The sequence below is a fragment of the Phycodurus eques genome, chromosome 3 (assembly GCF_024500275.1).
Source record: "Phycodurus eques isolate BA_2022a chromosome 3, UOR_Pequ_1.1, whole genome shotgun sequence".
In the NCBI taxonomy this organism is placed as follows: Eukaryota; Metazoa; Chordata; class Actinopteri; order Syngnathiformes; family Syngnathidae; genus Phycodurus; species Phycodurus eques.
Window position 1 is genome coordinate 22,955,944 of NC_084527.1, and position 14,879 is coordinate 22,970,822.

At 43.6% G+C, this 14,879-nt stretch overlaps 1 protein-coding gene across 1 annotated transcript; it reads right to left on the reverse strand.

Annotated features, from left to right (window-relative positions):
* Positions 1–540: 540 nt before the first annotated feature.
* bmp3 (bone morphogenetic protein 3) lies at positions 541–9,257 on the reverse strand. Its single transcript, XM_061672732.1, has 4 exons — positions 8,173–9,257; positions 7,831–8,099; positions 4,518–5,428; positions 541–2,724 (listed from the first exon to the last, which is right to left on the reverse strand). The coding sequence occupies exons 1-4, from the start codon at positions 8,208–8,210 to the stop codon at positions 2,533–2,535; spliced, it is 1,410 nt and encodes a 469-aa protein (XP_061528716.1). The 5' UTR covers positions 8,211–9,257; the 3' UTR covers positions 541–2,532.
* Positions 9,258–14,879: the final 5,622 nt, after the last annotated feature.

The following is a 14,879-nucleotide window of genomic DNA, read 5'->3' on the forward strand; positions in this document are numbered from 1 at the left end:
CCATAGGTGTGAATATGAATGCAAAGGGTTGTTTATTTATGTGCCCTGCTATTGGCTGGTGACCAGTTCAGGGTGTACTCAGCCTCTTGTCCAAAGTCAGCTGTGATAGGCTCCAGCGGTACGGAAAATGGATGGAAATACGACTTCATGTAAAAAAAAATAAAACAAAAACACTGTTTTCAGAAACAATTTTTTTTTTCTTTAGAAAATTAATTTTTTTCAGTAAAAAAAACAAACACTTTTTCCATAGATATTACTTTTCCCTAAAAAACAAATTTCTTATTTTTACTTTTGACTTTGCTACGTTTATGTTTTATTCCTACTTTTTACTACTTTATACAATTAGTCATAGATTTTTTATATTATATTCACCCTTTTAGTGTCATTCATGCACACCTATTGTGTATAAAATGTAAATATTGTAAATGTATTTGCTTTGTTGTATTGATGACACAAAAACAAATTACATAAATGATATTTTGTTGTTTTTTTTGTAAATCTGTAGGCATAAACCCAAACCATGATCTCAAAAATTGTTGAATTTTGCATACTTTTATTCATTTCTTTGAATGCTTTGTGAGTTGGCGGCGTTGCCAGTGTCGAGGGGTCAGGGGTCAAATGTCCGTCACATGTGAAGACCCCGCCCCTCTTTCCCAGGCTCCGCCCCCTTCACCAGATAGACAAAAATAAATAAAGACATTTCCATATACAAATATACTTCACCAAGCTTATTGTACAAGCATATTCTTTTTTTCAAGCTAACATTCACACAAAAGACAACACATGGCCCACAGTGTTTCTATGGCATGCATTGCTAACAAAAAGTACAAAATATATAAAAGTTGCAACAAAAGAAAAACATCTATTAACCCAAAATACAGCAAATATCTCTGAAATATCAAAAAGTTTTGAAATACTGTATATATATATTTTTTTTAAAGAATAAATTCCACAATAACAGCTTTTTATTACAAATGGATTCCCAAGATTTGGAAAGAAAAGGCACTTGTCAACAAACAGTCGTCAGCATACAGTCAGCTGCAATATATACACAAAAATGTACAATATAAAGCGTACGGGAAGTATCTGGTCTGCATAAATAGATGTTTTGCTGCTGTGGTCTCAACAGTTAGAAAAACAACCTGAGGATATGTATTGTTTTGTTTAAAAAAAAAAAAATTGCCTTTTTTAAGGGAGAGAGGGGATGCACCAACAGGATGTTGAAGGGGGTGCGTGGCCTCAAAGGTTTTTGGGGAAGAAGCTGAGAATGAGAGGCACACCACCACTTGCCTGCTTAAACCTTTTGTAGTAACTTTTTAGGGCTAGTGGAGGCGTGCTAACTGGGGGTGCATGGATTCAAAAGATTGATAAAGGTGATACGAAGAGGAACACAGTTTAGCTTTTGGAACTGATACAGTTGTACAGTAAAACTGAATGAATTGGTCATGGGATCGCCAAATGGGGCGGCATGGTGAACGACTGGTTAGCACGTCTGCCTCACAGTTCTGAGGACCGGGGTTTAAATCCCGGCCTCGCCTGTGTGGAGCTTTCTCCGGGCACTCTGGTTTCCTCCCACATCCCAAAAACATGCATGGTAGGTTGATTGAAGACTCTAAATTGCCCGTAGGTGTGAATGGGAGTGCGAATGGTTGGTTGTTTCTATGTGCCCTGCGATTGGCTGTCGACCGGTTCGGGATGTACCCCGCCTCCCGCCCGAAGATAGCTGGGATAGGCTCCAGCACGCCCGCGACCCGCGTGAGGAGAAGCGGCTCAGAAAATGGATGGATGGACTTAGCTGATATGGTTAGGTGGACCCCCTTAGAAACATCACTCGGGCTTGGCTTTAGAATCCATAATGTTATACTACGAAGTTATGTTATGATGATATTATGATATTATGATGAAATACAGACTTACAGAGGGGTAACTTTGGTATGCGCACCCCAGGGTGTACGTATGGAACAAGCGTCTTTTTAATCCCATTCAATCATGTTTACATGATGAAATATGATGCCTTTAAATGATCTTTGTCTTGATTTTTGTGGTGCTCCGCAGGGAGGGCGCATTTTAGAGGGGTGTGCCAACTCTGTCCAGATGTGCAAGGCGGTGTCTGGTTGAAAAAGTTCACGGATGGAAGGGGGTGCGTGGCTTCTCAAGTTCGGTAGGGAAGGAGGTGCGTGGCTTCAAAAGTTTGGACAAAGACTAGCATGGCTGATGAGAAGAGGTGTAGCCCGTCAAATAGAATGGGTCCAAATTGAAGCACTGTGAAAATTTGCCCTAAAAAGGCATTTATCCTTCAGTGTTCCTCCTCCATGTGAGCATCTTCCTCGAGGACCACCACTACTTCCTGCTGTCGCACCCCCATCACCTGTAACCACATTGCGCACTCCCTTAGAGTGCCCTGTCAGTCAGGTCCGGCGTCAATGTGAGCAATTTTAAAAATAAGAAGAGGAACGCATCTTTTCTGGACTTGCTTCCATGGCGACGAGAGTCAGCAGGCGGTGGGGATAAAAGAGGGGTGCGCCAAGGGAACTATCGGCACGCGCAGGAATCCACCGTCATGTTGGGGTACACCTTGAGAACCACGTTTTTGTCCTCATCGAAGAAGAGGATGCTGAGGGACGACATCTTCTCCGGGACGCAGCACGGCTCCGGGATGCCGGGCACCACACCCACCGCCCGCACAATGCTCTGGATGGTGGCGTGGTTCGATGGCTTCAGCGCCTGAAAGCATAACGCACCCCCCCCCCCCAAAAAAAGTCAGCCACAAAACACTGGTTTAAGACGTTTGTAACAAATTGATTCCTCAATGTTTTCACGATAAGACCTCTGAAAATAATTTAAAGTAGTTTAATAGTCGTCCTAGTTTCCTGTACAAAACTTCACTTTTAACTCAAATTGAGGTGCATGCGGGTGTGAGTGAGGGTGCTAGGACTGAGAAAAGTAATAGCACATTTGTCATGCAACCATTTCGCATTTTGTTCTTGACTGCGTTGCAATCTGCTAAAAAAAACGGGGACATTATTACAAACAATTTATAAACGTTTAGTTTTTTTTTTTTCTTTTTTCTTGCCTCTCAGTATTACCACTCTTAAAATCAAGTGTTGGACAACTTGGTGGAATGCTACGAGTGGATCTCTGTGCGTCTTTTCTCGCAGAGCAATGAGCTTTAAAGGAGGCGTGTCCTCTTTTAAAACAGCAACCCCTGCAGGTGAGGAGGAGCGCGATGCCCCGGGCCGCTCCTGGCAATAATTAGCATGCACTACAAAGGCCGGGAATGCCAAGTGGGAGTGAATTAAGTGGTGCGCATTCCGGCCACGTTTAGAAAGTTTGCCGTCTTATTAGATCGGAAGCAAGTTTTATTATTATTATTTTTTGTGTATATTAAATAGAAACATGACATGAGGGCTTCAAGGACCTTTTAACTAAGTTGATAGAATCTTTGCTGTTTGCAAAATGTGGGCTACATTATCTATAGGAGGAAAAGTGGTTGTTGGCATGATGCTGCATGCTACTGGATCAGTGGCCACATCAACCATGCTGCTCTGCTCAACAGTGAGAAAATAAATTATACTTACCGACCAAACTACCTCACGTTACCCACTTCAATACCTATTTACCTACTTAACGGCAGGCCAACCCACCTATCTACCAAGCTACCCACCTACCTACCAGCCTATCAAATGCATCTCACCCACTATTATGTGACGTTAGTAATGCTAACATGTAGCCACCTAGCATTGTGATGCAAGGTAAAGAAAGGAATCTCCTGAATTTTACTCTTACATTTGCATTAAGAAGGGTTGGTGGAATTTTTGACTTACCTACGCAGCACCAACCAAACCACTTAACTAACCACCTACCTACCTACCTACCGAGCTGTCTACCCAAATTGAAAGCCATCTACTAATTGGGACATCGCTATTGTCAAGAAGAACTCTAGGGTTTGCAGTTTTTCTCATTGCAATGTGTTGGTAGGTGGAGGAGGGTCAGTCAGCAACTGAAATTTGTTGGCAATTGTCCATTCCCGTCTTGTTTAGCCACATCTCTCGGTGCATGGCACATCTTAAAATCAGAAATCGTTGGTAAACTGTCCAGTAAATCTAATCTAGACACCGAATCTAATCTCGACACTAAATCGGAGAACGACGACGATACCAACTAGGGGGACTGGCAGAACGTCTCACCTTGGCATTGGGAATTAGGAGGACCGAGAGCAGTAGTCATGGTAGTACCTAACTACCTACCCAGCTACTCATGCTCATACCTACCCATCTTCTTAACGAGGGTGAGTGCAATATAAGGACCTACCTAGACACCTACCACAACCTTTGGCCCTATGTAGACACCTACCTCCCTACCTACCTACTGTCATCCATGAAGTTTACATGTATTTGTACCAGTGTGTAGTCGTTCAGTTGCATTTTAGGTGCATTAATAAAAGATTTACACACTAAATTGGAGATAGGGAGGGTAAATCCAGACAGGTCTGGAGGAAGACTGGCAGAAAGTCTCACCTTGGGCATGGGGAACTGGCAGGATCCGGAGCAGTAGTAGGCGTCAAAAGACTTTGGCGAAATAATCCACTCGCTCCAGCCGATGTCAGCAAAGTCTACTTTGAGATAGCGGCGTGCGCAGTTCCGGGGCTCATTCCACTGCTTCTTCCGGGCCTTCTTGATAGTGTGCTCATCAAACTGTAGCAGGGGCATCTTGTGCCTTGGGTTCTTGCGGCTCTTTTTGCGCAACGGCCGCCGGGTCTGCTTGCTCTGGAAGGGCTCATAGGGACTGGACTCATCCCAACCGGTTGTCTCATAGGGGTACTCAGGTCCAGGGAGTTCGTTGTTCTGCAGGGGGAGCAGGACGTTGATGGCACGCTTGGGCCTGGAAGAGCTCCTCTGCGGTTCCGTCGCGTTCCGCCCACGTTGCCCTACCTTGGGGTCCCCCACCGAGGGATTCCTCCTGAGGGTGGCCACCACGCTCTCGGGCTCAGAGATGGCCGAGTCATTGGCGTACACCAGGATGTAAGGGGAGCGGTCAGCCAGGAGCTCCTTCCAGGGCCGGGGTCCCCGCGAGGCCACCTCGATGCCGATGAGGAGCTGGTGATGTGCCTTGGCCTGGTTGACCACCCTGGTGATGTCCTTCCACTGCCAGGAGATGAAGTCCTGGTTGTGTGTGGACACATTGATGCGGAACTGGCCTAGAGTCCTCATCTGGTCAGCCTCAGGGGCAAAGCTCCAGATGACGGCGTGGATGTGGATGTGGCTGTGCCTGCGTGGGCCGTGGAAGACGCAGCCTTGGGGTCTGGAGCAGGACCAGCTGCCATTGTGGAGGTCCCCGATATAGTAGTGCAGTGTGGCAGAAAGGACATCTTCGGACTTAGTGAGCGACGTGAGGTTGAAGATCTGAAGCCGCTTCTTGTTGATCACCCCTGAAAGTACAAACACGCGGATAAGAGACAACAGCCAGGATCGAGGGACAAACTTAAAAGCTAAATTTTCAGGTTAGCCTTCCAGTAGATAGCTACTCAAAAGTGTTGCACACCTGCAAGACGGCCTACCTCCCTGTCGACCAACCAACCAAGCGACCAACCGACCTACATAACCGACCAACCAAAGAATCAAACTCCTATATAGACCTTTCTACCTAGATAGCTACCAATTAATGACCCTACCAACCCATCTACTGACTCATATACCTACAAACCCCAATTCCAATGAAGTTGCACGTTATGTAAAATGTAAATAAAACTGAATACAATGATTTACAAATATTTTTCAACCTATATTCAAATGAATACACTACAAAAACAATATATGCAATGTTCAAACTGATGAACATTTTTTTTTTTTTTTTTGCAAATATTCTCTCATTTTGAATTTGATGCCCGCAACACCTTTTCAAAAAGCTGGGATAGGGACAACAAAAGACTGGGAAAGTTAAAGAATGCTAAAAAAAACAAAAAACACCTGTTTGGAACATTCCACAGGTGAACAGATTCACTGGAAACAGCTGACTGTTATGATTGGGTATAAAAGGACCATCCCAGAAAGGCGCAGTTGAAACATTAACACAGTTTGTCGCTACATTTACAAATGCAAGGTAAAAAAAGCGAAAGCCATATATATCAACAACACCCAGAAATGGATATGGGCCCGAGCTCATCTGAGATGGACTGATGCGAAGTGGAAAAGTGTGCTGTGGTGTGACTAGTCCACATTTAAATTTTTTGGGGGAAATCATGGACATCGTGTCCTCTGGGCCAAAGAGGAAAAGGACCATCCGGATTGTTATCAGCGCAAAGTTCAAAAGCCAGCGTCTGCAATGGTTTGGGGGTGTGTTACTGCCCATGGCATGGGTAACTTACACATCTGTGAAGGCACCATTACTGCTGAAAGGTACATTACAGGTTTTGGAGCAACATATGCTGCCATCCAAGCAACGTCTTTTTCATGGACGCCCCTGCTTATTTCAGCAAGACAATGCCAAGCCAGACTCTGCATGTGTTAGAAAGGTGTGACTTTCTATTAAAAGAGTGTGACTACGAGACTACCTGCCTTCCATTGAAAATCTGCGGCGCATTATGAAGCGCTAATTATGACAACTGAGACCCCGGACTGTTGAACAACTGAAAATGTACATTATGCAAGATTGGGAAAGAATTCCACCTACAAAGCCTCATATCCCAAATGCTTATTGAGTGTTGTTAAAAGGTGATGTAACAGAGTGAACATGCCCGTCCCAGTTTTTATTGGAATGTGCTCAAATTCAAAATGAGTAAATATTTGCAAAACACCCCAAAGTGGATCAGGTTGAACATTAAATATATTTGTCTTTGTAGTGTATTCAATCGAATATAGGTTGAAAAGGAATTTGCAAATTATTGTATTCTGGTTTTATTACTGTTTTACACAATGTCACAACTTCATTGGAATTGGGATTTGTACCTTCCTTCCTACCAATCTACAATTGCATTTAACAAAGGTTAGTGCGACTTATGGACTTACCTAATCACCTACTACCTACCTACCTACCTACCTACAAACCTACCTACTCATTCACCTACCTACCTACCTACCTGCCTACCTAGCTACCTGTCTACCTATCTACTTACCTACCTAGTACCTACCTCCCTACAGTAGCATTTAGTGACCTACCTACCATCCTATCTACCTACAGTAGCATTTAATGAAGGTTACTGTGACTTTTGGACTGACCTAAACACCTACCTACCTACCAACTTAACAAACAAAAATGCAATTACAATTATTATCAAAATTATACAATTATTATCAAAATTATTAAAGACAATTTTCAATAATTGGAGGTGTCCCTAATGAAGTGACCTGTGAAGCATGTCTCGTTCCAATCAACAGGGGGTAGCAAAAGACAACAAAACCAAAGCATAGCGACCCTTCACGCTTTAACTGACTGACTTTCATCGTTTTAACAAAACATGAAATTGTTAGACCATATAGCAAAGTAATAATAATAATACCACCATTTAAGTCAATTGTAAGCTACAAAACAGGAATTATAACAGTTTTGCAGGAGATATAACATGATGCGTATTTGATGTGACATTTAAAAAATTGTCCTAAAAATGAGAGGAAAAGAGAATTTCAGCATGCTTTGCTGGCTGAAGATGAAGTTGTAGTGAAGGCAAAATGTTGCGACAGGTGGATTTACGTCCATTTGTAACGAGTTTGTGCAGGACAAGAAACGTCAACTTTTTGAGCATTTGAGCATCCGTGGAGCTTTACAAAAACATTTTAATGGTTCATTTTGCAGAAGCCATTTTTTGTGCGTTAAAATAAAGGTTGTGGTACGTACCCCAGTGCGCCTTGAAGCTGCGCACCGTGTTGCCGTTCTTGTAAGCGAATCCCGCCTTGTTGTACTTGTCGTAGAGCATGTGCATGTGCTCCGTCACCGTGTCCTGGGACAGCCGCTCCCGGTCCCCCGCAACCACCGGAGCTACTGGAGCCGCATGCCTCCGCTCGGCATCGTGCGTAAAATCCGCCTCCGCTCGGAGCAGGGCGCAGTATCCGAAGCGTGCGCAGCAGACCCACGCGGAGAGCACGACCAGAACCAAAAGAGCCATCCTGGACGTGGACGCGAAGACGACCTGAAGGACTTTTTAGAAGCTTCCCACAAGTTCCCACAAGCGCTTCCTACCTCCGGCAGGACTGAGCATCACCCGAGTGGGGAACCATCACAGCCAGCGAGAGGCACGGCAAAGACCAGTGCAAGGTGACCGAAAAATCAGACGCGGCGCTCGGCTACGACTCCCAGGCAACTCCGCGCTGAAGTGAAGAGAAACCGACCAAGCAGTCAGACAGCTTAGCTCAGCTTTCATTGAAGCTCCAGGATGTTGAGCTCGCTATTATAAGGCTGCTGGGACCAGCTGGGATTCTCTCTCTCTCGCACGCACACGCACCCAATGAGAGAGAGAGGGAGAGAGAGAGAGAGAGAGAGAGAGAGAGAGAGAGAGAGAGAGAGAGAACAGTTTCCTGTTCAGGAGACTTTTACGCACGCCCAAACCCTGGGAAAAAAGCAGCTGATTCCTCTAGTTGAATTCAATAACATTCCACGCATCACTCTTTCCAAGATGCGCACCCTCTTCTGCAGAAACGAAATGGCGCCCACCCTCTTCCCCATACACAGAGTTGTGCAAAAAAAAAAAAAAAAAAAAAGTTGCTGAGGTGTTATGCAGGGAGAGCTGGGGTGCGCTTCCTCTTTGAAGCGTGCACCCATTTCAACAGGTTGACAAGAGTTGGCGCACCCCCCTTTTACTCGGCACACCCACTCATAAGCACACACTCTTAAAGAACGTTTTGTCCCGTTTTTTGGTAAACTCCCTTCTGCATCTTACAGAGTTGGCGGACCCAATTCCCCCCCACCACGCCCACTCTCTGAAACAACAATCGGTGCACCACCCTTCATTCACCCACACCCTCAAAATTTTTTTTACTCGTCTTTTGCAAACTCCCTTAAACAGCCCGACAGAGTTGGTGCACAGCCGCTCAAAGAACATTTGGCACACCACCTCTATTCTGCACACACCCACAACAAATGCTTAGTACAGTCTTTAGCAAACTCTCTTTAACATCCTGACAGTTTTGGCCCACCTTGTCTCCAACATTTGGCACACCACCTATCATCCGCGCACACCCTCAAAAAATGTTTAGTAGTTTTTTCCAAACCCCATGCAACATGGCGACAGAATTGGTGCACCCCGCACACACTCCACCATCTCATTGCCCCCCCCCCCCCCCCCAACACACACACTTTAGTGAATCCCAGACACAAACGTCTGCCGCCCCCCCCCACGTCTGCCAACCCCTCTTGACGCGTGTGAAAGCAACAGCTTATTGTCCGCATTAAAGGCTCGGCCTCCCATTTAGCACACCTCAATGGCATTAAGCACTCACATCCTGTACCATCATGCTCCCATCCGGATGGTGTGCACCCCCCACTTTCTACCCCTCCACGACTGACGTTCTCTTTCAGGGGCGCCGGGGAGGAAACGATGAGGAAATTTTTCTGCCTCTGACATCTGATTGCAATAATTTGAACATGCAACGTCGTCCACACACTGAACGCGTTTTAAGACCCTCACATGGGGGGTCTTTGGGTGAGGGGGTGGAAAGGCACTTTGGAGGGGGGTCCAGCTGGAGGAACTCAAGAGTAAATGTTGTACAACAGTGGAAAGCCACTCGACTCGTGGAAAACGCGCCTGTCGTCTGAAAACGTCTGAAATACACGTCAGGCATCAACTCTGCAATTCTTTTGTTTTTGTTCTTCATTGTTCATCGCAAAAATGATACAACTAACTAACTGGCTGTCAAATTAACTTGTGAACTGACTAACAAACCATCGACCAGCTTGCTCCAGTATGTAAGTGACTGATGAACTTGCTCGAAAACTAACTAGTGAACTGACATAATTACCAATTAGCTAACTGACAAACTGATGGCCTAACTAATGAACTAGCAGGCTAACAAATTAGTCAACTAACCAACTGATAAAACTAATAAACTGGCTAACTAACCAACTAGCCAACTGACTAGCTAGCTAGCTAGCCAACCAACAAACTGGCAAACTAGTGAACTGTTGAACTTAAGAACTAGCAAGCTAACAGAATGACTAAATTAGTTCACTAGTGAACCAACAAACTAGATAATAAACAAATGACTAACTAATAGCTAACTAAAGGTATGGGATTTGCTATATAAACAAATGACAAACAAAACAAATGAACTAGCTATCTAAAAATGACGCACTAATCTATCCATCCCTCCCTCCCTCCCTCCCTCCCTCCATGCATGCATGCAACCAACTAATGAACATCCTAACTGATGAATTAATGAAGTAACTGACTGACTGGAAAACTAGCTAACTCAAATTTAATGACTAAGCGAGTAAATGATGAACTCGTGAACGGAGAAATAACTAACTGGAAAACCTATTTTAGTAGCCAATTAGCTAGCTCGACAACTCACTGAAGTAAATTAAAATCAAGTTAAAAGCTGAGCTTGTCTTGTTGAGAAGCCAAAGTACTGTATGTGTACTCTATCTGTCATCTTGTCGTCAGTGCCGTTTGCGTCACTCGGTCAAAGTACGACAAAAAAAGCAAAACATGCCAATTACTTTATTGTCCAATCATGACTATTTACACACGCGTGACACACACTCTTCACGAGATACCGACTTAACAATGCTGATGACCCACTGACGCTTGTTAGCCAAATCAGACCACCGGCGCAGGATTTACAAAAGCGACCAGGAAATGCGAGCACAGACACGTTCTTTGTGTTGATATATTTAAACGCACAACTCGGTCCTGTCGCTCCAGTTTGTCGCGTTCATCAAGATAACTTTGAATGCACTAAGCCCTTTCTTAAAACTTCAAAGTACACAGGAGAAAACAACTGGAAGAAAGACCAATCATGTCACACATCCAATGCTAGTGGATAGTTAGCTGTAGCAGAATGACGTAAATCCATAAAGAAGTAGCTGACGAACTAGCTGAGTAACTGACAAACTAGCGCACCCGACCACCTAACTAACGTGAACAAATAAGCAAACTGGTGTACTAGCTTAGTAACTGATGAAGTAGCTAACTAACCAACAGACTGCCCAACTGACAAACAAGCTAACTAATTGACAAACTAATGAACGAGCCAAATAACAAACCGATGAGCTAGCCATAACTAACTGAACTAATAAAGTAGCAGACTAATAAACTAATGAAGCAGCTCATTAACTAACTAAACAAACAGATGAAAGACACCGTAACAAATTTTTTTTTTGACACACCACAGAGAAGAGTATTGCTAACAAGGCTGTCAAATTTTGACGGAAAAAAAAAAAATCACTTACTCTATGAAATAAGGCTCCAAAATTATGAACAATAGAGCCCCGGTTTGGGCGTGTTCACTGAATGGAAAGAAAACACGCCCTGCTCGACCTTCACCTGTCAATCAAATAAGCTTCTTGGTTCACCGTAGGCCGCTACTGGCTGAATAACGTGCGCTACTGTGTTTCACAAACACTTACCGTTCCCTTAAGAGTCTCTGTTGCACCAAGCGAGGCGCTGACGTAACAGACGGCCTGCCGCAGGTCTAGTTAGCTCATTAGCTTGCATGCTCGTTAGATCACGAATGTTAACTTTCCCTTAAGTGTCTTTGTTGTGTGGCTGTATGTGCGGCGCATGGCGCGAGGCTGTGGAGTATTAGATAGACCCCAACGCAAATTGCCCGGCGACTAGCGGCCAATTTCCATTGGAGCTCCCCAATTAGCCATCACCTTCCTCCGTGTGTGTGTGTGTGGTTGTAAGCATAGCTTGATGGCTAACTCCCACACTTTAGTGTTATTATTAATTTAGTTATTTATTATTTAGTTATTATTAATTAGTAACTCGCAATCGAGCTCAACATCCACTGATGAAATGACGGCGCTCAGTATTTGTATAGCGGATGAGGGCCGACTCATGGCCAGAACCTACGCCCAAGCCCAAGTGTGTACTTGGGTTCGTTATTAGCCCCACCCCAAAAATCTGTACAACTTGAGATGGTGACAATGTTTCACACTATAGCTCATCAATTCAGTAGTAAATTGTTGTCTTTGCACAACTTCAGCAGTCATCTTCAAAAATATTTCATGTATTTAGAAAACAAATCACGGAAATGACTTGACAGAGTCTTTGACTGACTGACTGACTGACTATGTGATGCACTGAACAAAGGTGAATTAGCTACATTAAAAAAAAACAAAAAAAAACAGTCACTATAACTTTGCTGTTCTGCTGCCACACAAGACAGAAAAAGGACAGAGAGAGTCGTTCCAGACACACACTCAGGAAACAACTCGATCAAAAGCGAGATTGTAATAATGCAGTAATAAACTTGCATTTCCAATTCAGAGAATTAACATGTGACTACTATTAAATGCCAGAGGTCTTTAGATGTGCCTCGCAGTGCATGCTAGGAACATGCGGAATGCTTTAAAGCTCATTAAACGTTCTTCTTCTTCTTCTTGTGAGTGTGAGTGGGGACATAAAAGCAGAGGGACCCCCACCTTCCCACTTCACCCAATCTCACAAAGCTCTTACGTCTTTAATTTGTTTAGATAAACTCAGCGAAACTCGCAAGGATGAAAGAACATGACACATGGAACGGACGAAACATTATGCTGGCAAAACTACAGTGACACACACAATGTGTTATTTATTAGAATTGTTGGTATTAAAAAATATACTTTGAATGTATGGATTGCATTCGTTTTAATTGCATTTGTACCAAAATTAAACCATTATAATTCTAATAAAAAAGTAAACCAATGACACCCACAATTAATTTATGTATGCTTTATGTTCTTGAATGCCCCCTTGCTATATTAAAATTTGTCTTTCAGGGGTCTTTCAAATACCAGCTATTACGAGCGATTTTGTCTAATTGCTAACAAATTTGAACCTCATATACTAGACAGATGTACAACACTAAATTGCCAAGATTGTGATTTTTCGGGCATTGCGTATGATCCGAGCATGTGGTGAAATTTGATGACTTGAAACTCTTAACAACTCAACCACTTTTCTTTTTTTTTTTTAAAGAGGCTCTAAGCAGATATCTGTGTTTCTAAATACATTACATATATTTGAAGATAAATGCTGAAAATATATGCGATGACTTATAACAATATACAGTAGCTTAAGCACCTTTTTCACCGTTTGGAATTTTCTTGATTTTGTGGGCGGGGCTAAAACACTTTTTAGCGCGAGTCCCCTCCCCCACTAATTAAGGACAAAGTAACGTCATTTCATTTGGCTGCTGCTCAGTTGTGAGTGACGTAGCTGTGCTTAGCCTCCATAAAAAGGCCCATTTACCACTCCAGTGTGCAGTTAGCAAGCAAACGATGGCTACAAGCCCAAAATGCGTCTTCGCGGGATGCCTCAATTTACCGAGGAGCTCAGTGACTTTTTTTCAAGCTCCCAAAAAATGAGGAAATAAAAAAAAAAGCGATGGATTGACTTTAAAGACACAAGCAGATGGTGAGCTGAACGTCGCCACCCTCAGACTCGGCAGTGCGCATTTTATGACAGATAGTTTTGTAAATTTTCACCAGAGACAATATGGCTTCATGGGTAACTTGAGACTAGTGAATGAGGCAGTGCCGACTGTCTAACTACCTGGGCGTCCTCCTACCGTCCCGCTGTCGTCAGGTGCTGTGTACATGATGTCACCAACAACGAGGGTAAGTTAACTTGTGTGCTTATTTTTATGATTAGAATCCACAATAACCACTCAATTTTGACGTTGACCCTCCTAGCATGATTTTACATCATATAAGCTATCACCCCCTCAGTATGTTTGATTCCTTTTGGAATATTAAGAACCCTAGACACAGGAAGTCAGCCATTTTGCTTTGAAGGGGCCATTATAGTGTCAATTTGGCCATTTTCAGGTTTGGATCGTTTGAAAATTCAGACCCCAAAGTCACAAAATTACAGGAACATGAAATTTGCTAGTCGACTGGTTCGCACATCTACCTCACAATTCTGGCGACTGGGGTTCAAATCCCGGCCTCGCCTGTGTGGAGTTTGCATGTTCTTCCCATGTCTGGGTGGGTTTTCTCTGGGCACTCCGGTTTCCTCCCACATCCCAAAAAATCATGTGTGGTAGGTAGATTGACAACTCTAAATTGCCCGTAGGTGTGAATGTTTCGCTTGTTTGTTTATATGTGCCCTGCGATTGGCTGGCGACCGGGTCAGGGTGTTTCCCTCGCCTCCCGCCCGAAGAAAGCTGGGATAGGCTCCAGCAGCCCGCGACCCTAGTGAGGATAAGCGGTAAAGAAAATGGATGGATGGATGAAATTTGCTAAAGATGTGTATCATGAGCAAACCCACAAAAAAAGTCTCAAGAAGACATGATTGAAAACACACAGCAAGTTTTCCATTTTGGTTTGAAGCGGTCATTTTGGGGCCAATTTGGCCATTCTCAATGGTCCTTCGAATTATTTAAAAATTCAGCCTCCAAAGCCATTTTAACCCAGCAGTATGACATTTAGTAGACATGTCTACCACGAGGAGACCCACCAAAAAGTCCAAAGAAGCCATGCCAGAAAACATACTGGAAGTCTACTGTTTTTCTTGGTATTGGCCATTTCCGGGTCAATTTTGCCATTTTCTGTGGTCCTTTGAATGTTTTTTGTTGTTGTTGAAAATTCAGCCCCCAAAGCCATTTTAACTTAGCAACATGAAATTTAGTAGACACGTCTAGCAGGAGACCACAAAAAAATCTCAAAACATATTGCCAAAAAGAAACAGGATTTTCTGCCTTTTTTGTTTGAAGTATCCATTCCAGGGGTCCTTCAAGGACAAA

Bases quoted from the DNA above. Each gene is read 5' to 3' on its own strand.
- bmp3 (XM_061672732.1), bottom strand. From the start codon at position 8,210: ATGGTTCCCCACTCGGGTGATGCTCAGTCCTGCCGGAG. The intron at 5,429-7,830 runs GTACGTACCACA...TTGTACTTTCAG, and splicing joins CAGCTTCAAGGCGCACTGGG to GGGTGATCAACAAGAAGCGG. The intron at 2,725-4,517 runs GTGAGACTTTCT...TTATGCTTTCAG, and splicing joins GCCAGTTCCCCATGCCCAAG to GCGCTGAAGCCATCGAACCA.